This window comes from Oryctolagus cuniculus, chromosome 17 (assembly GCF_964237555.1).
Source record: "Oryctolagus cuniculus chromosome 17, mOryCun1.1, whole genome shotgun sequence".
Taxonomy (NCBI): Eukaryota; Metazoa; Chordata; class Mammalia; order Lagomorpha; family Leporidae; genus Oryctolagus; species Oryctolagus cuniculus.
Window position 1 is genome coordinate 21,025,708 of NC_091448.1, and position 24,888 is coordinate 21,050,595.

Genomic DNA, 24,888 nt, shown 5'->3' on the forward strand with positions numbered 1-24,888 from the left:
GTGCTGGCCCCAATAATTATTTTTTAATACTGTGAAAAGATTCAAAGACACAGAAAGTAGAAGGAACAGCAAAACACGCTGCCCTCCACCCTCACCCAATTTTGATCATTGCCAACTTGCTGCCTTTATAAACATTTTCTATTTATTGATATAAGAGACAGAGACAGACAGACATTCTCCCATTTGCTGGTTCAGTCCTCGGATGCCCTCAGGGTCTGGGAGCCGAAACCAGGAGCCAGGAGGAGCTCCGTCTGAGTCTCCCACGTGGGCGGCAGGGATCCAATGCCGAGTCACCACCAGCGACTCCTGGGGTCCTCGTTAGCAGGAAACTGGAGTCAGGAGCCACCGTTGGGAACTGAACCCAGGGCGCGGGCATCTGGGTCTCTAGGCCTAGGGCAGAGTGTGTGTGTGTGTGTGTGTGTGTGTTTTTTTTTTTTTTTTTTTTTAGAGTGGACAGTGAGAGAGAGAGACAGAGAGAAAGGTCTTCCTTTTGCCGTTGGTTCACCCTCCAATGGCCGCCACGGCCGGCGTGCTGCGGCCGGTGCACCGCGCTGATCCGAAGACAGGAGCCAGGTGCTTTTCCTGGTCTCCCATGGGGTGCAGGGCCCAAGCACTTGGACCATCCTCCACTGCACTCCTGGGCCACAGCAGAGAGCTGGCCTGGAAGAGGGGCAACCGGGACAGAATCCGGTGCCCTGAAGGGGACTAGAACCCAGTGTGCCGGCGCCGCTAGGTAGAGGATTAGCCTAGTGAGCCTCGGCGCCGGCCAGGGTAGAGTGTTTTAAAGTGCTTGGTTTTCCTCTGGAAGAAAACCTGACCATGGCGTCAAAGAACCACATTTCCCCTTTAACCCAGCACCACCGTGGCTGCGCTTTCCCCTCCCGGTGTAGCTGCTAAGGCTTCACTGTGCCGGCACTGTTTGTAAAGCAAGGGCGTCCTGGAGCTGGGGAGGGTCTGGGAGGGGCCGAGCCGGCCACGTTGGCTCCTGGTGGTGGTGGCTGAGACGGACCGGGGTGCACCTGTGGAAGGTGTTACTCTCCCGGCAGCTGGAGCCCTGGCGAGGCGGGGAACTGTAGTCTTCAGGGTGACACCTTAAACGCAGCTTGGCAGGGGGCGAAACTCGCTTGTGCTGAGGGACAGTGTCTGGACGGGTCAGCACCAGTGGTGGCCTCCCTTTCCCACCCTTGTTTCGGCTGTTCTCACGCCTGTATGCCTGGGGATTCCCAGAGCAGGTTCCAAGGAACCCTAGTCCCACAAGCTCCTCCTGGAAGTGACCCCATGTCCGAGTCAGTGTGGGACGCACTTCTTGCCATGGGGAGTCACAATGCGTGCTAAAGGCTCAGGCAGGGAGCGGAGGGTGGGCCCTGCAGTTGCAACGCCCACGTGCACCGTGGAGGACCTGGGTTCTACCCTGACTCTACTCCTGACTCCAGCTTCCTGCTAATGCAGACCCTGGGAGGCAGTGGCGATGGCTCGAACAGTGGGGTTTCCGCAACACACACGTGGGGAAGCTGCATGGCGTTCCTGCATTGTGGCTGCTGCTGCCCAGCCCCAGCCGCCGTGGGCACTGGGGGAGAAGGAGATGGGAGCACTGTCTGTCTGTCTGCCTCTCCCAGCCGAGGGGCTCGGGACTTCGAGGGAGCCAAGGCTGTTCTGGGGGCAGTCGCTGCCTGCGGAGCGCTGGGCTGAGTCCCGGCGCTCTGCTTCCCACCCAGCTCCCTGCCGTTGCGCCCTCGAAGGCTGCAGAGGACGGCCCAGGTCTTTGGGCCCCAGCACCCAGGTGGGAGACCTGGCGAAAACTCCTGTACCCTGGCTCCAGCCTGGCCTCGCCTGGCCATTGTGGCCATTTGGGGAGTGAACGAGCGGATGGAAGACCTCTCTCTCTCTCTCTTTCTTTGATGAGAATATGCCTTGGCCTGGCCTACAGGCCATGGATCATGGATCTCAGCCTTGGCTCTCGGGAGCACCACTGGGGGCCAGCTCTGGCCGTCAGCAGTGAGAGCCTCTGCTCTGTGAGGTCGGCCCTGACCCTTTCTCATCTCGAGTGGCTCTGCTCCACTCGGGCCACGCTGTTCCTCGAAGACGGACCCCTTAGTGCAGGCTCGGGGCCTTTGCACAGCTGTTACCCTGGCCCGGAACGCCCTTCCCTGGACATGGCTCCCTCCTCCATTCCACTCCCCTCTTCCTGTCGCTAGGAGAGGCCCTGCCTCTCTGGTTGGTTGATTGCCTGTTGTGTGTTGTGTTCGGCACTGGGCACCCAGTGAGTGTTCACCTAACAGTAGCTGAAGGAACGGGTCCTCTCCAGGATCCATTCTCCATGGTACTCCTGTTGCTGACCCAGCAGCAAGTCCCCAGGAGCTGCCTAAGGCACCCAGGGCATTGTCCCGCCTCTGCCTGGAAGATTTCCCGCCTGGCCCAGCCCTGTCCTGGCTGTGAAACCCGGCTTGGCTGTCCCTCCCTGCGAAACCGTCTCTGGCTGCCCGAGTCGCTCCCTCCACGCTTCTCCCAGGGCGCCTATACACACACACTTTTGTCACTGCACAATAACATTGTTTGTGCGTCTGTCTGTCTCCCACTCACCGGCCTGTGCTCGTTAAAGGCAGGGCCTGGCTGACTCAGGTCTGAGTTCTGAGCACCCGGCCCAGTGACTGCCACGCAATGGGTGCAGTGCAGGAGTGGTGCGTGAGGTCCAGCTCCGCATCCCGCCGTCTGCGTCCACTGGGGGAGTCGTCGAAGTGGGGCCCGAGGGGGCCCGAAAGCTGCCTTTTGGCTGGAAAGAGTTAGCACCCCTGCAAGGGAGAGCGCTCCTCCCCGTAATTCTCACATGGCCACAGTGGCTGGCTCCTTGTGGTACTAGTGTGGATCCCTTTCCTACCGGGACTGTAACAAGTTAGCACAAACGTAGGGACTCAGAGCCGCACACGGGGCTACAATCAGGGTGTCCACAGGCCTGCGTTCCTCGGGGAGGCTCAGTAGAGGGTCTGCCGGCATCCCTCGGCTCGAGGCCCGGGGCACTCTGGCCTCTGAGATGTGACCTCATCCCGCCTCCCTCCTGGGAAGGCTTTGTGTTGCACTGGCTCACCGCTGCCGTGTCCTGTTTGCCCCGTGAGGTGCGCATTCCCAGGTTCTAGGTATCAGGATGTGGACATGTTTGGGTTTGTTGTTCTGCCCACCAAGGCGCGTGGCTTCCCCTCCCTGTCCCGAGCCTCCGCCTGGCCAGCTCCAGAGCCGCTGAGAACTCACCGACCCCTGGTCACCACAGGGCCCAGGGCTCACTGCTTTTCTGTGTTAGCTTCTTTGTCATCCCCAGGAAGGGTTTGGTGTCCACATCTAGAACCCTCGTTTTGCAGAGGGAGGGGCCGAAGGAAGGGCCTTGCCCAAGGCCACACAGAGGCCAGATCTGACTCCACGTTCTTTTTTTTTTTCTTTTTTTTCCTTTAAGATTTATTTTTTATTTATTTGAAAACACAGTTACAGAAGGAGGGAGAGGGAGAGGCAGAGACAGAGAGATCTTCCATCTGCTGGTTCATTCCCCAAATGGTTGCAACAGCCAGGGCTGGGCCAGACCAAAACCAGGAGCCAGGAGCTTCTTCTGGGTCTCCAACATGGGTGCAGGGGCCCAAAGACCTAGGCTGTCTTCTGCTGCTTTTACAGGTGCATTAGCAGGGAGCTGAATTGGAAGTGGAGCAGCTGGGACTCGAACTGGCGCCCATCTGGGATGCCAGTGTTGGAGGCAGAGGCTTTAGTTGCTCTGTCACAGTGCCGACTCCTAACCCCACGTTCTTGAACTTGGAGCTCTTCTCACAACATCATGGCGCATGGCCACAGATTCCACAACAGAGCTGTGCTTCCTGCCCCAAAGCCTTGCTGGGGTGGGTGTCCCCTGGAAGCGGCTGAACACCAGGCCCCAGGACCCTGGCTCCCTAGGCAGAGGCAGCAGGCACAGGGGACAGCAGGGCTGCTGAGGGTGGCGGAGGGGAACTGGCTCCTGGCTGGCTGGTTGGGGGCACTCAGCCTCAGGGAAGGACGAGACAGGGCTTGAGGGAGGAGGCAGGAGCGGGGGCCACGCAGCCCGGCCCTGCGGAGGGGGCTCCTGCCTGCGCCTCCTGCTGCGCTTCTAGAAAGCGTGGCCGACCTCCCTCCCTGATGGTTCTTCCCAGGCCCTCCTCCTTTCCTCATCCTTGTCTTTGCTGCGTCTCCCCACATCCTCCTGCTCCTCCTCCCCCGCTGGTCAGGGTGGGTGGTACTGTGATGGGTGGTGCGGTCTGCACCTGCCCGGACAGCCGAGGGGCCGCTGCGGTAGGTGAAGGCGCCGGCCATGCTCAGGGCATCCTGAGGCTTGCACAGGGAGACACAGCCACTGCCCGGAGGGCGTGTCCCAGCGGAGGGGAGAGACACGGCCTCTCTGGGTGCCCGCTGCCCCTGCCCCTGGGGGAAACCACTCCTGAGCAAGAAAGCGCAGGTCCCTGTGGGTGCCCCCCGTGGGTGCCTCCCTGAACAGGGAGCCCCCAGCCTGCACAGGGCCTGGGGAAGGATGGGCAGAGTGGGCAGGTGCAGCCGGGAGGGCGGGGCCTGGAAGGTGGGAAGGAGCTGTAGGGAGCCCCTCAGTGCTCCTGACTTCCTGTTGCCCTGGGCCCTCGGGGGCCCCTGAGCCAGTCTGCAGGGTGAGGTGGGGAGGGGTGCAAGCCCCAGACCTGGAGGGGGAGCCCCTCAGAGCTGCTGCCCTCTCCAACCCTCAGGAAGGGGGAGCAGAGAGAGGCTGGGAGGAAGCCTCCTGGCCAAGCTCCGGCCTGGGTGGCATCCCAGACTTCCTGTCCATCAGCCCGCTGCCCTCCCACTTGCGGTGCCCCGACCTGTCCTGGGCTTCCTCGGGACATTCGGGCCTCCAGGTCCTCTTTTGGAAGGGGCTGGGCGGCTGATGTGGCTCTGCCTGGAAACACAGGTGTCTGTGCACCCAGGCCTGTGGTTCCTGGAACAGTCAGAGGGGTGTGGAGAGGGGCAGCGGGAAAGAGAGGCTGAGTCTGCTTGCCCTGGGGAGGGAGCCCCTGGAGTGTGCAGGGGGCCTAGGGGACCCCCCCCCAGGTGTGAGGCAGGGCAGCAGTGTCTGCAGTCTCCCAGGCCTGGGGGGGCAGAGGGTGGGGCCCCTTCAGAGGCAGACACAAACCATTAGTGGGTGGATGGGGCGGGGCTGCCCCGGGCTCAGGATGGAGGCCGGAGACAAAGGAGGAAGAGGAAGATTCCAGCCAAGGGTGTGGTGGTGATGCCCACTTCTGAGAGGGGTGTCTGGCCGGGGAGGGGAGTGCTTAGGTGTGAGGCGAGGGCAGGGACCTGTGGGCACCTGCTCGCCAACCGCGCCCAGCGTCCCGTCCCGCGCAAGGTGCCTGCAGGTGTGGGGCTCAGTGTCTGTGGGGTGCGGGGAAAGCAGCTGACCAGGCCCTCAGGGCTGGGCCTGCAGGTGGAGTGAGGCTCTCCCGGGTCCTCTCCTCACCAGCCAAGCCCAGACCCCCATGGAAGCCCACCTCAGGCTCCTGGGGCCCTCACTTCCTGTGGCCCCCGATACTGCCCCTGCTCCTTGTGGAAGGGAGCCGGCCGCCTCCCCAGCCACTACCCCAGCGCTTGCAGGCCACTGCGGCACGGCAGCGCAGCCCCGGCTCTGATCCTTCCTGCCCGGTCCACCTCCTCCTCGGGGTTGACGGCTCCCGGTCTGCCGGGCCTGTGGGACCTGGCGTGTTGAACGTCAGCCTCTGGATTGGTCTACACTCTCAGCCCTCCATCGACACAATGGGGCGCCTCCCCACTGGGCTTGCTCAGCCCCAGCTAGCCGGACCCCACACTCAGGCCCTCAGTGGCGGGGGGGTGGGTGGGTGGGTTTGGCCTCTGGGGAGGCGTCCAGCCATCTCCCCCGGGGGCTGGAGAGAGGGAGCCCGCAGCTCTTCTTCCTTCTTCTCTGCCCTCCGTGCCGCTGGCCAAGCTGCCAACAGCCCGGCGTGGCCCCTCCGTGCTGCCAGGGGCCGCTCCCTGCCGGGGGTGGAGAGCAGGCCCAGGCAGGAGGAGGCGCTGTTCAGAGGACCTCCGTGTGGCCCTGGGCAGGCTCTGCCAGGGAGAGTGGGGGCTGCGGGAGGCCCTGGCTGCAGGCCCGGCTGTGACGCAGGTGCTGGGCTGCCTGGGCTGCTCACGCACCAGGGCCCTGTACCGTGCTTCCCCACAGTGCTCCCTGGGCTCCTCAGCCTTGCCAGGGGTAGCCACACAGTCCACAGGGCCAGGGCTGTTCTCCCTGGGGTTCCAGCTCCTGCTCCGTGCTGTGGCCCGGACTGTGCCCTTTGCCCCGAGGGGAGGCCAAGCTGCGCCTTCAGCACTGGGGGGGGGAGCCCTCGGGGGTTGGGCTAAGGAGGGTTAGGGTGCATTCTCGGCTCTCCCCTGGGCCTGGGGAAGGTCGGTCCACAGGGGCTGCTAGAGCAGGTGCAGGGGACCTGAGGCCCCGGGGGAGCCGGAGGCTGGGGTGGGGGCTGCAGGGGGAGGCGCTGGGGACAGGGGCGCCGCGTGGCCGGGCCTCCTCCCCAGGCCTCAGCTGGGCTGTGGATTTGGTGCTGGAAGGCAGGGTCTTCCCCTCGCTGAGCCCAGAGGGAGGCTGCCTGGGGGAGGCCAGGGTGGGGGACAAGGCTGGGAGCTCGGGCAGAGAGGGGGTCCTGGGGGGGTGGGGAAGGGTCCTCACTCTGTGTCTATCAGCTGGCATAGTGCCTGTGTGTGGCCCACTCAGGTGGACCCAGGCTCTGTTGCCCCTCCTCTCTCAAGACAGTCCCTGGGTGGCAGGAAGTTCCTCCTTCTGTCTAGCCTGGTGCCGGTCTGACTGTTCTCTGGCCTTGGCCTCCTGAGCATCCTCCCTGGGGTGGGGGTGGGATCAGGGTAAGGTTGGGGTTGCCTTCTGGGACTCCTCAGGTGAGGGGCCCCTTCCCAGGAGGGACCACCTCCTCTCTAAGCAGGAAGTCCTTCCTGCAGTCTAGCCTCGTCATGGGAACTTCAGGCCACATGGAAAACCTGATTCCCTCCCTGTCCCCACGTGTGGGCAGAGCGCCCAGGCCACCCGTGCGCCGCCCGTCCCTGCCCTGTCCCTCAGGCCCTGGCTGCCCCAGGAGGCTCCCCATTCAGACAGGCCCGGCACAGAGCTGTGCGTCCTGGCAGCGCCGAAATCATTAGCGCCACCAAGATCAGCGGGTAATCTCCTGGCTGCACTGGGCGGTGCCAGCGCCAGGATGCGATCCCGCGGCTCCCTGGCAGGGGTGCTGGCTCGGGGACAGGGGCGTGGCTGGGAGCCTCCCCAAGGCCTCCCTGCCCCCTGCCCCAACCCCCGCCCCACCTCCCTTTGCTCATGTTCTCTCCAGAGTCTCTCAAAGCCCTTGGGAGAGAGGAAGTCCCCCCGTTCACAAAGGAGTTCCGCAAATGTAGGGCCTGCAGCCCGCCTGGTTTGTTCTGCTCAGATGCAGGGACTCCCCCAGCCCGGGCGGGGCTGGGTCTCCTCTCTGGACTTGGAATCCCCCCAGGGAAGGGGCAGGCAGGGGTCTCTATCAGGGCCACAACCAGGAATGCTGGGTAGGGGGCTGACTAGCTGCCTGGTCCCTGGGGCCTGTGGAGCCTGGTTCTGGGCCTTTCTGGCTCCCAGGGCCGGGCTCTCCGGCACCCCCTCCCCCCCCGCCGACAATGAGCTCAGCCTAAATGCATGAGGACGAGGTTCACCCTGCCCCTGGGCAGCAGCTCCAACACCAAATTTGTTCCCAAGCAGACAACGGGGCGTTGAGCGGTCACTGCGTAAAAGCAGGCTGTGTCAGGACCAGACCCTGCACTCCACCCGTGGACGCCGTGGCTGCCACCGGCTGCAGCATCCGCCAGTTCTCAAGCTCCGGCTCCAACAAGGGTGCGTGCGTGCCACACGGGGGGTCCTCCTGGACTTCCTGCGCCCTTGCGGGGGGCGCCTGCAGGGCCCCAGCCTCCTGGGAGCTGGCAGCTGTGGCAGCATGTCCGTCACCTTGTCCCGCTTCTCAGCAAGCTTGGGGGTGGCTACGGTGGGGGCTACTCCTGCAACCTGGGTGGGGACTTGGGCTCCAGCTTTGGCGTCTCGGATGCCCTGCTGGGAGGCAGTGAGGAGACCGTGCAGAGCCTCAGCCTGGCCTCTGATCTGGACAATGTGTGTGCCCTGGAAGAGGCCAACACTGACCTGGAGCCGAAGATCTGTGAGAGGCACCAGAAACAGGGCCCCGGGCCCGCCCACGAGCGCAGCCCCTACTTGAAGATCTGCGGGGCCAGGTGGGCGCGTCCTGCCCGCACCTGCTCTCCTCGGCCCTTCCTGTCGGCTCTGGCTCCGTCCATCCCCGCTGCAACCTGCGCCCATCGTTCAGTCTCTCCTTCATTCACTTCCTTGCTCCGGACCCGGCCCTGCGGCCGTCTCTGATCCCAGGCCTGGAGGTTGCCAGAGCAGACTGCCCTTCCTGGGGCCGCACTGGGGCAGGTGCTGGAGGAGACAGGGGAAACCTTCGCAACCATGGTCTAGGTGGAGAGCAAGCGTGGCCACGGTGTGGAGATGGGGTGGACCCGGGTGGCTGCTGGGAGACGACGCTGGCTCTTCTTTTGTAGATTCATTTTCATTTATGAGAGCGAGAGCGAGAGCGAGAGCGAGCTCTTGCAGCCACTGATCTACTTCTCAAATGCCTGCAACAAGTGGGGCTGGGCCAGGCTGAAGGCAGGAGTCTGGAACTCCGTCTGGGTCTCCCATGTGGGAGGCAGGGACCCAACGGCTGGAGCCCCGGGTGTGCGTTAGCAGGAAGCTGGAATGGGAAGCGGGGCTGGGGCTGGAACCAGGCGTTCTGATACGGGACGCAGATGTCCCAAGCAGAACCTTCACTGCTGCACCAAACGCTTGTCCTGAATCTCTTGCTATTGCAATCTGCTCTAACACTGCTGCCCTACCTGTCTCACCTCCTCCAGGCAGTCCTCCTGGATGGATGGCACTTGCCTTCTATCCCCAGACCTTGGGGCCCCTCTGACATTTTGGGGTCCAGGCTATGCCCTGTTCATCGTGTTCTTTATAGTCTTCATGGCCACTTTTGTCATGGGTCCCCCATGCTCCCTCCAGGATGGTCATTCTGGGGTCGGGTCTCCCCTTGCTAACTGTGGAATCCCTGAGGTCAGGAGCTGTGCTTTTCCACCTAGACTAAGCTAGTCTGACGGAGGAGACAGCACACACCCTCTCGTGCCCCCTAAGAACAAAGGCCTTGGCATTCTGTAGAAGTAGCCCCTTGGATCTTCTGCACAGACCTGCCCTGTGTTGCAGCCCCCAGGGGGAGGTGAGAGTTGAAGGGGTGAGTGGAGCAGGCTGGGGCCTGGCTGCCCCCCAGGCGGGGTGGCCTGTGCAGCTTCCTGGGTGGAGAGTTGGGCTTGGAGCTGCCCTGCGAGGGGCTTTGCCTGCTCCTGCCCGGGACCTCCACCGGGCAGGGGATTCCTGCAGTTTCCCTTTGGAAGCAGAATGCCTGGCGGTGCCAGATCAGATACTGGGCTTGGTCAGGCGGCGGGGAAGCCGGGCAGCCCTGGTGAGTCAGCGCTCGGAGCTTTGGGGTCAGCCAGCTCCTCACCCCCGGCCCCTGCTCCTAGGGCGCCACGTGCCGGGCTCCTCCCCTGGACCCACAGCCCCCTCCTCACCCAGGCTGGGCTGCGTCCAATCAGCCTCCAGAGCACAGAGGCGGGTGTAGGCTGCAGACTGAGGCCCGGGGCGGTGGGGAGGGGTAATGCACCGGCCCTGGGCTCAGCCTGTTGGACCTTCTTGCTCCTAGGCCAGCTCCCCTCTACCCCGGGCTCCATGCCCCTGCTCCTGCTGGGCAGCCTGGAGGGGCCGGGCTCTCCTCTGCCTCCCAGCGCCCCCCCCCCCCAGCTGGAGCCTCTGGGGGCGTTTCCAGTGGAGACAACAGCCCCTGCTCCTTCCAGGGCCCCTCCCTTCCCGCTCTCCTTGCAGCCACCCAGATGAACTGTGGGAAGAGGGAACTTTGCCCTAGGTCTGAGGCGGGGCCAGCCAAAACCTCATCAGTCAATCAGCTAACTAATTAATCATTTAATTAAGCAAAGGTTCCCTGGGGGCCAGCACTGGGCCGGGCGCCGTGCCCAGGGCTGAGGATTCCAAAGAACGAGACAGACATGGCTTTGTCCCCTTGGAGTGCAGAGTCTAGCGGGGGAGGAAAGAACCGGAAAGTCATGGAAATGGGTCTAAAATCACACAACCTGGAGAAGTGGAATGAGAGAGAGAGATGAGCAGGGAGAGGACACCGGAGTCCAGGAGGGCTTCCTGGAGGAGGGAGCACCTGAGCCTAGAAGTGCATCTAGTTGGGAAAGAGGAGTGAGAGCGAGTAGGAGGTGGGTGCAGAAGTCTCTCTCCTGGCATCCCTGCGGACCTGTGCCTGGCATTGTAGCCCCACCACTCTGTGAGCCCCCCGAGGGTCTGGGGTGGGCCCCTGAAATTCCTAGCAGGGATCTGAGAGGAGACCACAGGGACCCTCATCATCCTCACTGGCAGTGAGAAGGGTGTGGCAGGGTCCCTCTGGGAAGCGTCTCTCCACGTCCCTGTCTCTCCCAGATCCTGGCAGCCTCGTGCTGCAGATTGTCAGTGCCCACCTGGTGGCTGGCGACTTCGATGACTTCCGCACCAAGTGGGGTTGGGCTTCTGGGCTGCCCCGGGGCGCCCGGAGGTGGGCCCTGGGCTCGGCCTGCTGCGGCTCTCCATGACCCACACCTCGCAGCCAAACCTGTGTATGAGCTGTGCAGGGTGCTGGACAAGCTGGCCCTGGCCAGGCCTGACCTGGAGGTGCAGATCGAAAGCCTCAGGGAGCAGCTGGCCGACCTGAGGAAGAGCCCCGAGGAGGCGAGGCCAAGGCAGGCCAGACACTGCTCCATCCGGTTCCCGGCTCTGGTGGGTCCCTGACCCTGCCCTGGCCTTGACTCTGACAAGAGGTCCCTCTTCCCAGAACTATCACCCTCGTCCCTTGAGGCTCAGCCAACTGTGTGGTGACACTTAACTAATGAGGGAGTGAATCTAAGAACACACAGTGCTAATTATTGTCATTAAGGCTTATAGCAATCGTCATAGCAACAGGGACACTGGCCCGGCTTGCGGCACTTCCTGCACTGGTACCCGCAGCCCGCTGGGAGAAAGCCACGTGCTTCCCTCTTTACCATTGAAGAAACGGAGGCTCAGCGGGGTTCAGGATTTATCCCAGGCTGCACAGCGGCTTCCCGTCAGGTGCGCGACCAGGTCTGACTCCACCTCCCTGACACCTTTCCTGCCTCCTTTGCCAGAGAGCTCCTGGGAGCCCCAGGCTCACCCCCGGGATTGATCTAGGCTGTGCTGGGGGCCTCAGGAGGCCCGGTGTCCCCCTGTACTGTGCCTTCCCGCTCAGCTGACCCCGGGCTGGCCTGAGCTGAGGGCAGGGGTCTTGACTTTGAGGTTGGCTCCACACTGCTTCCCTCCAGCAGGGGCCCAGCTCTGATTGCAAGGCTGTGCCTTGGGGTGGGCAGTGGGGACCCGGTGGTCAGGGCGCTGAGTGCAGTTGCCAGTGCTCTCCTTTGCTGTGATGGGGAGAGGACCCCTTGTCCCCTCAGGGCGTGTCAGGGAGATTGTTGATTTCCGTGGCCCCTCGGTGCGAGATCTGACAGCATCTGCCTCCTGACTTCAGGGTGAGGCGCTGCTGGCCTGTCTGTCTGTCCATCTCTGCACTAGTCTCCCCAAGACAAGCTCCAGGGCCTCTTCCCAGGGTGGCCCTGGGTGAGCTACTGTTCTCTCTGCCCAGGAAATGACCACCCTGCAAGGCCAGGCGGGCGGTGACGGCAGCGTGGAGATGGACGCCACCCCTGGTGTGGACCTGAGCCGCATCCTGAACGAGATGCGTGACCAGCACGGGAAGGTGGCAGAGAACCTCAAGGGCGCCAAGGACTGGTTCTTCAGCACGGTGGGCGGCCGTGTGGGCGCAGGTGCTGCGTGCAGGTGCGCCTGGGACGCTCGCAGACCTGCTTACTGGGCCAGCTGGAAGCACTTTCGGAAACCCAGCTGGGCCAGCCACTGCGCTAGGTGTGAAACGTGGCAACCAGAGAGGCTTGGGGAGGAGGTCCAGGTTTCCACAGCTGGGTGAGGGCTCCCCTCCACGCGTGTTCCTAGGGCGTGTGTATTTGTGTCCGGCACTCTCATCCCTGGTAACTCATACCGAGGCTCCGTGGAGTCCCAGGGATGGTGCCCGGCATGGAAAGGATAAAACTGGTGCCTGTCTCTGAGCGCTGTGCGTGGCAGGAACCACGATTGCAAGTGCCTGCACAATCGCAAGTAGATTCCAGAAGCTCCACCATGGGCTTGAAGGTGACTGAGGGCAGGAGCCTTTGGGACCACACAGACCGGGAGGGGGGCGGGGTAGTTCTGAGAGTTACCCAGGGTGGGGTGCCCTGTCCCTGCCCCTGTCTTGCAGATGGAGGAGCTGATTTGCGAGGTGGCCCCCGACACCGAGGGAGGCCCCACAGAGCAGCGGTGCCGACGTCACCGAACTCCGCGGCTCTGTGCAGAACCTGGGGACGGAGCTCCGGTCCCCGCTTTGCACGGCAAGGCCTCTGTCCTCTTTGTCCACATCACCCCGGGGTGATCCACAGCCCCACACAGATCGGGCCCTCTCTGGGCTGTGCCACCTCTCTCACAGGCCCCAGAAAGTGTCGCTGGAGAACAGCATGGCCGAGATGGGGGTGCGCTACGGGGCCGGGGCGCAGCTGCAGGGGCTGATGGGCGGCGTGGAGCAGCAGCTGTGTCAGCTGTGCTGGGATGCGGAGTGGCAGAGCCAGGAGTACCAGGTGCTGCTGGACGAGAAGACGCGGCTGGGGCCGGTGATCGCCGCCGCCCGCCGCCCGCTGGAGGGCGAGGACGCCCTGCGAGTGGGGGCTACGGCTGCTTTCCCCAAAGGCCATGAGGTTTTCGGGAGGTGAGACTGAGAATGCAGGCTGGGGTCTGCCCAGGGTGGGCTGCGGGGAGCCAGGGAGGGAACTGCCAGAGGCGGGGTATGCAGAACGTGTGCAGAGGTCAGGGTGGGGCTGGGGGGCCCCTGGGGAGGCTGAGGAGCTCTGCGGGTGGGAGGGGCTGGGGGCGGGGAATCGAAGGCCCTGCCCGCAGAGGAGAGGTAGAGCTGGAAACAGCAGGCTGGGTGCCTGGCCCTGGTGGGAGTGGCTCACAGTCAGGGCTCCATAGATGCTGAAAGAACACACGGAGGAGTGGATACCTATGACCCCGGTTTCTGGCTGGGATGACTGTTGTTGGTGACGCCCTTACCCAGGCTGTGCTGTGGGGCAGGTGGGAGGCCGTCTGGCTCGTGGGCCGGTGGCAAAGGCTGAGAGCGTCCCGAGTGCTTAGTCACGAGCTCCAGAGTCTTGCTCCATGACCATGGCGGAGTCCATCTGCAGTCTAACCACAGCCTCTCTTGCTTTAACCGCCTCCTTCAGTTGGGCCCTTCAGGATATGGAAACATAAAACCACTTGCTTAGCTTCTCCTTGTAAATCCTGGCTTAGGAGCCGCAAAGTGGCCACAAAATGCCACCGGGCCTTCTGCCGGGCTGGGGCTGGTCTCGCTGCTCCTTGTGACCGTTGGCCTGAGCTGTTCTTTTCTGCGCACCCCCAGCTGTGATTTCCCTCTCCCCTCTGCCCAGGCCACCCCAGCTGCTGCTCCTCCCCAGCAGTGCTCCCAGGGGTCCAGGCTGGTCTCCCTCCCTGTAGCCTGGCCACCAGTACTCCTGGTCTGTGGTTTCCCAGCCCACCTGGGAAGGTAAGAGCCGGCCCTGCCCTGCTCACAGGAGGGGCCCTGTGGATCCAGAAGGAAGGAGTGGCTGAGAACCCCTCCGGGTGGGAGGGGAGGGGACCTGCTAGGCTGGTGGGTGGGATAGGGGCTCCTACCTGAGGCTCCTGTGCCCCCGTCCTCCTCCGCCTGCAGTCGTGGTGAGCAGCCGCCAGGACTGCACCGTCATGGAGGAAGTCCCGGCCAGGTGGTCTTGTCCCACAAGCAGGTGCACTGTGCACCCACTGAGGCCCCTTCTGTGTGACAGCCTGGCCTGCCTGGAGCACCACGGGGCAGCCAGGGCCCCCAGCTCCCAGCCCTCGCTGCTGTGCCCCATGTACCCGTCTGCACCCCACCCACGAGCTGTGGCTTTCTGTCTCCACTTCCTGCAGCCCCCACCCAGGGGGCCTCCTGGGTCTCCCCCAGTGACCACGATTCAAGCTTGGCCTGAAGTGCAGTCCGCGTGTGATTTGTGGTGGGCGCTGCGGCACTGGGGGAGGGGGAGAGGTTATTGATCCTCTGCGGTCGGCTCGCCACTGCCAGGCTGCCCGGCCCACCACGGGGCCCCGGGCGGACGCGGGGGAAGGAGGCGGAAGAATTGAGGGTGGAGGCGTGGGACCGTCTGCCAGGCCAGGGAGGTTTCTAAGAATCAGTCTGTGGGTCCCTGATTCTGTGGTTGGCCCCACAGACTTTCCGGGGACCACACCTGTTACACAGGGCTTCTTGCCTCAGCCCAGGGCGGGTTCCAGAGCAGAGGGAGAGGGGCTGGGCAGGGGGGTTTCCACAGGACCAGTCCAGGGCCCTGATGAATGACAGGGGGCGGCAGCAATGAGCCAGCCCAGGGAACCAGACCGGCTCTGCCTGGCTCGGGGGCGTGTGCGAGCGTGGGGGGCGTCCTGTTTGTTTTGGTGGCTTGGCAGCCGCGAGGTTCTTGGGGAATCTCTCGGCTGCTGGCGGGGGCTGTCTGGGCCTGTCTGGGAGGTAGAAGCCATCGGCAGACTGAAACACGACCACATTCCGCCCAGCAGGGCCTGCCGGGACCCCGGGACCCAGGCACGGCTGGGGATGGGGTGCAGGGCGGGGTGGGCCCTGGGGTGGGGCGTGCAGCCCGCCCTGGGAGGGGCTCCAGGAAGAGCCTGTCTTTAGGCTTTGTACCCCTCTCTGAGGCCTCTTGGGTGTAGAAGGGGGAACAGATCTCCTGTTACCCCCACATCCCCCAACCCCGCTCCCCATCCCACAGCCAAGCACCCCTTTGCCTGCCCCAGCCCAGGACCCCCACCTGTCAGAGGCACATAGGGAAAGGCTTGCAAGAGGAAGCTGGGCCACCCAGGGGTCCTAGGGATGGGACGGGGTCAGAAACCTGACCAGATGGAGGCTGGGCCCCTGGGTGCATTCCCCGCTCCTGGAGCTCCCTGTGGGTGAAGGGGCAGCCCGCATGCCCCGCTGTGGGGCCAGGAGGGGCGGTGGATACTGCATCCGTCACCCCAGCCCCCGTTTCCTGCTCTGTGACCTGGGCTGGTGTCCTGAGGCTGCCGGGGCTCCCGTGTTGGGCGGTGGCCTGGTGGATTTAGGTCCAGTTGCCAGGGCAGGTGGGCGCTTGGTGCTGGGCCGCCCTGTGTGTGGAGAGGGCGGGGGCTGCCTGACTTCCTGCCCCATTTCTCCACCTGCCCCCGGCATCCAGGTGGGCTGGGCTGGGGTGGCAGCAGCCCGGGAGGGCTGGGTGACGGTGACGTCATGCCTGCTCCTCTTGTCCGTATTAGGTCATGGGAAAGCGTAGCTGGAGGGCCTGCCTGAATCACAGGTGACGGGCCCGGGACCAGAGACACACACACACGCACATGTAGCCGCCCAGCACAGGGGTTCGGCGAAAGGAGGCAAAGCCCCATGATGGGAGGGGAGGGGGCCGCAGCCACCTGGGAGCTGGCCGGGCGCCAGGGGTGATGAAAGCCCAGGGGAATGGAAACAGCGGAGCGCGCCTGTTGTAATCGCTACGCCCACTCGCCGGCCTATAAAGGGAGCAGGCGAGCCCCGGCAGCACCACGCACCTCGGCAACTCTTGCCTCCTCTCCAGCCCTCTCGCCCCACGCCTGCCGCCGGCCGCTGCTGCCATGACCACCACCATCCGCCAGTTCACCTCCTCCAGCTCCATCAAGGGCTCCTCCGGCCTGGGGGGCTCGTCCCGCACCTCCTGTCGGGTGTCGGGCAGCCTGGGCGCCGGCTCCTGCAGGCTGGGGTCTGCGGGCGGCCTGGCTGGCGCCCTGGGGAGCAGCAACTACTCCAGCTGCTACAGCTTCGGCTCGGGCGGCAGCTATGGCGGCAGCTTTGGTGGCGGAGACGGCCTGCTGGCCGGTGGCGAGAAGGCCACCATGCAGAACCTCAACGACCGCCTGGCCTCCTACCTGGACAAGGTGCGCGCCCTGGAGGAGGCCAACACCGAGCTGGAGGTGAAGATCCGGGACTGGTACCAGAAGCGGGCTCCAGGGCCCGCCCCCGACTACAGCCACTACTGGAAGACCATCGAGGACCTGAAGAACAAGGTGGGCTTGTTGGTGCCCATGACTTCTCCCCCATAGCCCCTGCCCTAGGTGAAGGCCTGGCGTCCAGCCGGAGGCCGCAGCAGGGCCTCAGACAGCTAAGCTGCTGCCTGCTGGGCCAGGGACAAGCCCCTCGGAGACACGCTTTGCCCATCACGAGGGGCCTTGCCACTGCGTGTGGTTGTCAGATAAAACACGAGGCTGCATTGGAAGGCTGGGCTGGCGGCGGGGTGGGCACTGGGTGTGTAGGTGCCTCCGTTGTCTGAAAGCACCTGCCGGGGGCAGCAGGCCGGAGACGGGGGTGGGGCCGAGTGGGGAAGGCCTCCTGTGTGCCTAGTCTGGGAGCTCTCTTGGCTTCGTCATCCCTTACTGCCCCTGAAGGTGGGGGCTCAGAGAGTCCCTGATGGGGGGAGCATGGCTGCTTGCCAGAGCCCAGGGTTGGGGCTTAGCAGGGGCGTGGCTTCCGGTGTGCTAAGGGCACCTTTAGCCTCCTTTGGGGGAGACTCTCAGGGGCAGGCTTGCTGGCCGTGCAGCAGGAGACTGTCACATCTTCTCCCCATCGCTGGCCTGGGGACACGCCCCTGTGCCTCTCTGGTTCCCTGCACTCCTGGGGGGCTGGGCCAGGCTCCAGCCCGTGGTGGGGGAAGCAGGTGGTGGCGGGTGGGTGGAGGAAGTGGTTTTCAGCCCCTCAGGCTCCGCTTGCTGCAGCACCCTGCAGGGGAGAGGCTGGGCGGGAAGGGAGGGGTCTGGGAAAGGCAAGGCATCCCACCCTGACTGGGGCAGGGAGACCACCTCAGAAGCCTGGTCTGGACTGAGCCTCTGCCACCTGACGCCTCCCTTGTGTTCCAGATCCTCACAGCCACCGTGGATAACGCCAACATCCTGCTGCAGATTGACAACGCCCGTCTGGCTGCCGATGACTTCCGCACAAAGTGAGTCCGGGCTGGGCTGGAGGCACCCTCCCCACCCCAGGGCTCCTGGGCTGCTTGGGGCAAGGTCTAGGAGTTGGGGAGGGGTGTTCCGAGGGGCTGCTGGGAGCTCACTTTTCAGCCCAAGATACAGCAAAGGTCACTGGGTTCAGACGGGTGTCAGAGGGGAGGGGAGGTGAGGTGGGGGAAGAGGAGAGAAGCCAGGAGGCCGGGTGGGTCCCACACAAGCCCTCAGAGCCCTGGCAAAGGGCAGGCGAGGGGTCAGGGGCTCCACCTGTGAGTGCATGCAGCCTGGACTGAAGCATCCGGTTCCCACGTCAGGTTTGAGACGGAGCAGGCCCTGCGCCTGAGCGTGGAGGCCGACATCAATGGGCTGCGCAGGGTGCTGGACGAGCTGACCCTGGCCAGAGCTGACCTGGAGATGCAGATTGAGAATCTCAAGGAGGAGCTGGCCTACATGAAGAAGAACCACGAGGAGGTGGGCAGGCTGGGGCAGCAGGTCAAGGAGGCTGGGCAGGGGGCGGCAGGGCCCTGGGGCTGGGCCAAGGCTGATGCTGTGGGAGGGAGCAGAGCAGGCGCCGGGCTCATCATTGCCCAGGGCTGCCCTGCCTGCAGAGCCCTGGCTCTGGGGTCCAGAGCCAGTGTGCAGGGCAGCCCCCTCCACCGCTGCCTGCACCTCAGGGGCCTCCAAGGGCCTGCAGAAGCCTTCCTGCCTCTGTTGGACTCCTGCCTGAGGGCTGGGGACAGATGAGGCCAAATCCTGTCTCAGCTCAAATCTTCACATCTGGACCTCGCAGAGATGTATGGGAGTTAGAGGAGGAAGTGGGGACACCGGCCTAATACTAATTAGATTTTATCTTCAGAGAGTCTTCAGTCTGTTGGGGGAGACATAGTCTAATGGTGGAGGCAGGGCCTGTACAGGGCAAATGTACAAAAATCATTGGGGGGGTCAGAAGGTAGAGGCTAAACAGGACAAACGAGGAGTCCTCATCCCAGACACCCACACCCACTGCCCCTCCTCCATAGGAGATGAACTCCCTGCGAGGCCAGGTGGGTGGCGAGATCAACGTGGAGATGGACGCCGCCCCTGGCGTGGACCTGAGCCGCATCCTGTCTGAGATGCGTGACCAGTACGAGAAGATGGCGGAGAAGAACCGCAAGGACGCCGAGGACTGGTTCTTCACCAAGGTATGGGCTGCTGCAGCCCAGAGGCCTTGCCCGGGCTGGGGAGGCAGGGCCCTGAGCTCCAACAGGAAGCTGAACACCTGGCCCCTGCGGGTGTCCCGGCCTCGGAGATGGGACCTAGGGATCAGGACCACCCATTGCATCAACAGACGTGGAGCTAAGCTGAACCGGAATCGGGGGATGGGTGGGGGGCGCCCATGGAATGAAGGCGGGAGCAGGGGTTGCTTCCACGCTCCCTGAGTCGGGAACGAGCGCCAGGACTGGGCTGGGCTGTGCATCCTGGCTGGCTCCCTCTTAAAGGGATTCACCATCAAACGCTAACATTTCAAAGGGCCAGCTCCTGGGCTTTGGGAAGTGGGAAGCTGGTGAGAAGAGGCCGTCAGTTTTGGGAGGAGGCTGGGAGGCTCAGGGGAGGCCAGGAAGGCGGCCCTCGGGGCTGAGGGGAGCCCACGGTGCTGGCTGTCTCCGGGAGGGGACTCAGGCTGCCTGTGCTGTCTCGTCTGCAGACGGAGGAGCTGAACCGCGAGGTAGCCACCAACAGCGAGCTGCTGCAGAGTGGCAAGAGCGAGATCTCGGAGCTGCGGCGCTCCATGCAGGCCTTGGAGATCGAGCTGCAGTCCCAGCTCAGCATGGTAGGAGCACCGCCAGGCCTGGGGCTGGGCCTGGGGCAAGCACAGAGGGAAGGAGCAGCTTCATCAATCTCTGACCCTCTCTCTCTCCCCCCTTGCAGAAAGCATCCCTGGAGGGCAGCCTGGCGGAGACAGAGAACCGCTACTGCGTGCAGCTGTCCCAGATCCAGGGGCTGATTGGCAGCGTGGAGGAGCAGCTGGCACAGCTGCGCTGTGATATGGAGCAGCAGAACCAGGAGTACAGGATCCTGCTGGACGTGAAGACGCGGCTGGAGCAGGAGATCGCCACCTACCGCCGCCTGCTGGAGGGCGAGGACGCCCAGTGAGTGGGGGCCGGGGCCGGGGCTGGGGGCCTCTGGGCTGGGGGTGAGGCTGTCTCAGACCCACATCTAATCTCTCTCTCTCTCTCTCTCTTTTTGCAGCCTGACTCAGTACAAGCCAAAAGAACGTAAGGATCTCAGTGCCTGAGGGCTGGGGGCGGGGTGCATGGGCCAGGCAACCCCCTGCGCACTGCTGGGCGGGGTCCCTAAGGAGTTCCCGGAAATGAGGGCTTAGGTCAGGGACCCGTTAGGGTTCAGGGTTGGGTCATGTGAGAGAGATGCCATCAGATCTGACGGGTTGTGGAGAGGGCAGGGAGCACCAATAAAGTTTGTTACCCTGGAGGTCCTAGTCTGATGGAGGAGATGTGGTCCTGGGTCTGGGACTCATCTGATGGGGTGACAGGGACACAGTCTCATGAGCTTTGCTCTTGAAGCCATACAGATGGGCAGGAGCAGTCCTGGCTCTGGGGCCTGCAGCCTGGTGGGACCTGGGGACCTGGTCCTTGCCCTCTAGACCCCAGTCTGATGGGGAAGATTGGACCATAGCCCTGGGTTCCCACTCTCCTGGGGGTGATGGGGGCCTGGGGGTTGTGCTGGAGAGCCCAGTCTGATGGGGATCAGCCCTGGAGACTGCTGGGACAGGGTTCAGGCAGCATCCTGTCCACAGGGGTCTGTCTACGTGGTCTTCTTACAGGCCACTGATGGGTCAGAGTTAAATGCAAGACCCATGCAAGGCACCAGTGGACATAGGAAGAAGGGAGGTTGTGGCAAGGGGAGGAGCGATGTGTGTCTGCTGTGAGGTTGAGGGGCCACCAGAGGCATTCACAGAAGCAGGGAGAGGACTGGGAAGAGAACTGGCCCCAACTCAGGGGGCTGGGGGCTGGGCAAGGGCCCCTCGGCCCCCCACCCACCTCCAGGTGTCTGTCTCCCCTGTAGCCGTGACCACCCGCCAGGTGCGCACCATTGTGGAAGAGGTCCAGGACGGCAAGGTCATCTCCTCCCGCGAGCAGGTGCACCAGACCACCCGCTAAGGACTCGTCTCCCCCTGGACAGTCCCCAGGCGGCGGGGAGGCAGACCCGCCCTCCACCCAGCAGCCCCTAGCCTCTCCAGCCTCAGTCCTCGCTTCAGTCCCTCCCTCACCTCCCTCTGCCTGACACCAATAAAGTTTGTTGCCTCACATGTGAGATGTGTCCTCATCTTGGCCACTGAAGTGGGCACTGGTGACAAAGGAGTGGGCTGGGAGGATGAGAGGGGCAGTCTCTGGACACTGGATATTGACTTGGAGGTCGGGGTCAGCTCAGATCGAGGTTGAGAGTGGACTGGGACCGGCAGGAGGGTGGCTCAGGCTGGGCTGGACCCCAGGGGGATGAGGCATATCGGGGTGGTCCCAGGAGCTCTGTCTTGTCCCGGATGGCTCCACGGCTCGGGAGGTCAGGCAGTCCCCTCCTTGAGCCTCATTTCTCCTCCATAAATGGACAAGATCTCTGGTGCCGGCCGAATCATCTGATCAATTGCTCCTCCTCCAGAGGGAGCTGGAGGTGGGCGGGACTGGGAGAGGCACCAAGGTGGGGTGGGTAGGTATGGGGGTTGCAGGCGAGGGCCCAGGTAGCTGGGTGAGTCTCAGGAAACTCAAGAGGGGCTCCTGTTGCCCCCACCCTGGGAACAGGGAGCCAGAGCCTGTGCTTCTGGGGATGGCTACAACCCTGCCAGGTGTGGGAGAGAGGGTGGGGCCTCTCTCAGTTGGTCAGGCAGCTCCCTGTGGTCAGGTGGCTCAGACGGCTGCTGTAGGGGTGGGGGGAGTGTGACTGCCTCCCTGGCAGTCTGGCCTCCTCTGGTTCCCTACCTGAAGGTGGGTGGCATGAGGGAGGGTGGGAAACTACATCCTGGGGAAGAGGAGGAGGGGCCGTGTGCCCTGACCACGCTGGGACCCTCTGAGCCCCAGCCCAGTTCCTCGGGGAGGCGGGCGAGCCCCATACCTGGACATCCTCCTTCGAGTAAATCCGGAAGCTGCTGGGTGGGGCACCCTGCTTTCCTGGCTTTCTCCGAGGTGGGCGGGGGGTGCGGCAGAAGGGGCTAATAAGAGGAGGTGCCCCCACCCAACTGCCAAGCCGGGGATCTGGGCTGCTGTGGAATCCGAGCAGGCCCTGTAACACCCTCTCTGGCCTGGGGCCTGGAGGAGAGGCTGGGTCTGCAAGGTGGGGGCCGGGCAGGAGCGCTGACCCTGGGGTGAGCCTGCTGGGGTGAGCCGAGGGCCCTCTCTCGGCTGTGGGAGCCACAGGTTGTAGGAGGGGTGGGAGAAGCTGCGGACTTCCACCCCCAGCCAGAGTGCCTTCTGGCAGCCGGAGGTTCCCGCCACAGTGGCACCTGCAGGGCGCAAAGCAGCGACAGGATCTGTTCCGCCAGAGGCTGGTGCCTCTCAGAGGCCTGGCAGTGAACGTGGCATGGGCGGGATGGGGGGCAGGCAGGAAGGAGGCGCTATTTCCCCCAGACCCTGCACCGGCATCTAGCCAGGACCAGAAGAACCGGCCCTAGGCCACGGATGGCTCATCCTGGAGGGTGAGCTCATTCATTGGAGCGACAGCCACAGCGAGCGGGGGCTCTGGGAGAGGCGCCCCATTGTGTGGATGGGGCCACTGAGACTCCGAGAGCAGTGACTCAGCTCTTCTCCGCAGCCTGGCGTGTCGGGGGTGCAGCAGGGCGTGGGAGGGGCGGGCACCCCGCGCTCCACCTCCTGCCCCGCCTGGCTCTTTCCCTACCGTGGACTCTGGGGGTCCATCCTTGGAGACAGGGCGAGTAGTCTGACTGTGCCCCTCTGCTGGGAGGAAGCCCCTCCCCCAAAATGAGTGTTGGGAGGGCTGAGGTGGCCAGAACAGGGGAGCACCCAGGTGTGCCAGGAGAGCTGAACCAGAAAGCAGCGGCTGCGACACTGGGGTCCCCAGGGGGTAGGGTGGGGAAGCTTGGTGGCCTTGTCCAGGCACCCTGAGCAGACCCAGGTGGTTGGGGACATGTGCCTGTGGCTGGCTGGGGGGGCTCAGCAATGGGACTCCGTGAGGACTTAATGCACTCACACTCACCCCGCCCACAGCATCCTGTTTTACACACACACGCACACACACACACCTGCTTCCCAGGGACCCCTCTTCCCCACACTGATACCCTGGCAGGGACTGACCCTGCCATGTTCCCTACAGGGAGGCAGGTGGCTGGGGGAGCGCCCTGTCCGCGGTGTCGCAGGGCAAGGAGGACCCCGCTGGCCTGCCCCAGAGGGACAGGGCCTACCCCGAGGGGCCTGAGGGAGGCTCCAGTCTAGAGTGCAAGCAGGGCACAGTCTTAGGTCATCCCGCTTTGGGGAGCTGAGGGGACAGGCGGGCCCGTCACAGGGCCAGAGCCTGGAGTGGACAATTGCTCAGCCCTGGGGACCCCGCTTCTCGGTCCCCTTCCGGCCCCTGGTCCCCCTTGCAGTCGGACCACGTGGTAATGGGCTGTCTTTCCCACCCTCTGCCCCCACACTGGGTGTCTGGAGGCTCCTCTCTCCCGTCCTCTGGGTCCGAGTGCTCAGAGCCACGCTCAGCACGTGGCGGGGCCTTTAGAAGCACCTGTCGAGGAAATGCAGTGGTAGCCAGGGGTCCGCCAGGTTGTTAACCTCTCGTCCTCTAATCTGCTGCTCCCATTTCGCAGAGACAGAAGCTGAGGCCCAGGGAGGCCCAAGGGCTTGCTCAGGCTCTCAGCCCTGCTCGCCCTGACTCCAGGTAGGGCTGTCCTGGCTCAGTGGGGCTCTACAACTTCCTCCTGCCCAGGAGCCTGTGGTTCTGGACTCCCCGCCAGGGCTGGGGGCCCTGCAGCAGCCTCTCTCCTCTCAGCCTCCCTGCAACCCCTCCCACCCCTGCCCCTTGGGCTGCCTCCTGCCTCTCCAGCCTGAGAACCCCCTGGGGAGCTTGTAAAACAGCCCCAGGACCAGGCTTGTCCTGGCGATGCTGATGCAGGGGTTGGGAGCCGGGCGGGAGGAGGCAGGGGATTCTGATGACCAGTCAGGTTTGGGAAACCCGGCAAGTCTCAGCGTGGTATTGGCCAATGAGGCTTCCCGGCCGACTGAGCCATGACATGACTTTACAGCTGGGATGGGGCGGGGCCAGAGGGAGGCAGGAGCCCACTGCCTGGAAGGGCCGTAGCTCCGGGAGTCTGTGCTCTGCACCCTCCAGGGGGAAGGCAATGCCCCCTGCTCCTTCTCTGCCAGCTCAGACCCTGCGAGGCCCAGCTGCGGCCTCCCTGCGAGCCCCCTTCACAGGGTCAGCCTCGTCCCCTACTGCTGGAGACTCCAGCTGCCTCCTGTAGTGGGGGCGTGGCCTGCCTGGTGGGTACCCCAGGGGTTCCTGCCGTGAGCTGCTTTCTCCCAGGTCAGATCCTATGTTCTTGTATGGTCAGAGCCTCTGGTCATTCCCTCCTCCCCCAACCCCTGAGTGCTGGGCACATAGTGGGTATCTGATCTGTGGCACTGGCTGAACCACGTATTGGGTCACTTGGCAACTTTCCAGTAGCTTCCCAGCCCACACAGGTCCTAGAGTGGGAGGAGGGGATGGGCAGTATGTAGTTAGAGGGGAGGTGAGTGTGCACGCATGTGTATGCGTGTGCACATGTGTATGTGTGTGTGTGTACAGACTGGGGCAGAGAGGAAGAGATACCAGACCCTCCACTGTAAGAGTCATGTGGACCTTGGGGCTGGCGCCAGCATCCCATCTGGGCACCGGGTCTAGTCCCAGCAGCTCCACTTCTGATCCAGCTCTCTGCTTATGGCCTGGGAAAGCAGCAGAAGATGGCCCAAGTGCTTGGGTCCTGTAACCACATAGGGGACCTGGAAGAAGCTTCTGGCTCCTGGCTTCAGATCATCCCAGGTCTGGCTGTTGCGGCCATTTGGGGAGTGAACCAGCAGATGGAAGACCTTTCTCTCTGTCTCTCCCTCTCACTGTCTGTAACTCTACCTTTCAAATTAAAAAAAAAATAAAATAAAAAAGAGTCATGTAGACTTCAACTTGGGAGTTGCAATGGATTTGAGTTCCTGCTCCTCTAATTGTGGACTTCGACTTGGGAGTTGCAGTGGGGTTCAAGTTCCTGCTCCCGTGCTTGCACGCTGTTTAACCGTGGGCAAATCTTTCACTCCCCGGAGGGTGATGCGTCTGTGTTTGGACCTGAACTCCAGGCATCCGGCACCTGGACCCTGGGGCTTTGTCCAAGATTCTGGGACCCCTTTGCCCTTTGGGGGAACCAGGGAGGAGAGTATGGTGCTCCTTCTCCAGTCTGGCCTTGCAGGTGTGTGCATCAGCTCCGTGTGTGGCTTGGGGCCGGTGACCCGTGGGCCAGAGTGAGATGTGACTGCCACAAGCCCCCGCTATGCGGAAGGAGAGGATCTCCTGCCCCAGCAGAACTCAGGATGGGGCAGCTCCACCTCCGCAGAGGCCCTGCA

The 24,888-nt window shown here is 63.6% G+C and overlaps 2 protein-coding genes across 2 annotated transcripts; both read left to right on the top strand.

Annotated features, from left to right (window-relative positions):
- The first annotated feature begins 7,487 nt into the window (after window positions 1–7,487).
- LOC127484396 (keratin, type I cytoskeletal 42-like) lies at window positions 7,488–15,714 on the top strand. The gene is made up of 2 exons (XM_070060702.1): window positions 7,488–7,909; window positions 11,823–15,714. The coding sequence occupies exon 2, from the start codon at window positions 12,742–12,744 to the stop codon at window positions 12,991–12,993; it is 252 nt and encodes an 83-aa protein (XP_069916803.1). The 5' UTR covers window positions 7,488–7,909; window positions 11,823–12,741; the 3' UTR covers window positions 12,994–15,714.
- A 139-nt stretch (window positions 15,715–15,853) lies between these two features.
- LOC100344942 (keratin, type I cytoskeletal 17) lies at window positions 15,854–20,614 on the top strand. Its single transcript, XM_002719383.5, has 8 exons — window positions 15,854–16,369; window positions 17,216–17,298; window positions 17,617–17,773; window positions 18,322–18,483; window positions 18,987–19,112; window positions 19,211–19,431; window positions 19,532–19,557; window positions 20,366–20,614. Exons 1-8 carry the CDS (start codon window positions 15,941–15,943, stop codon window positions 20,458–20,460), a joined length of 1,299 nt encoding a protein of 432 aa, XP_002719429.1. The 5' UTR covers window positions 15,854–15,940; the 3' UTR covers window positions 20,461–20,614.
- Window positions 20,615–24,888: the final 4,274 nt, after the last annotated feature.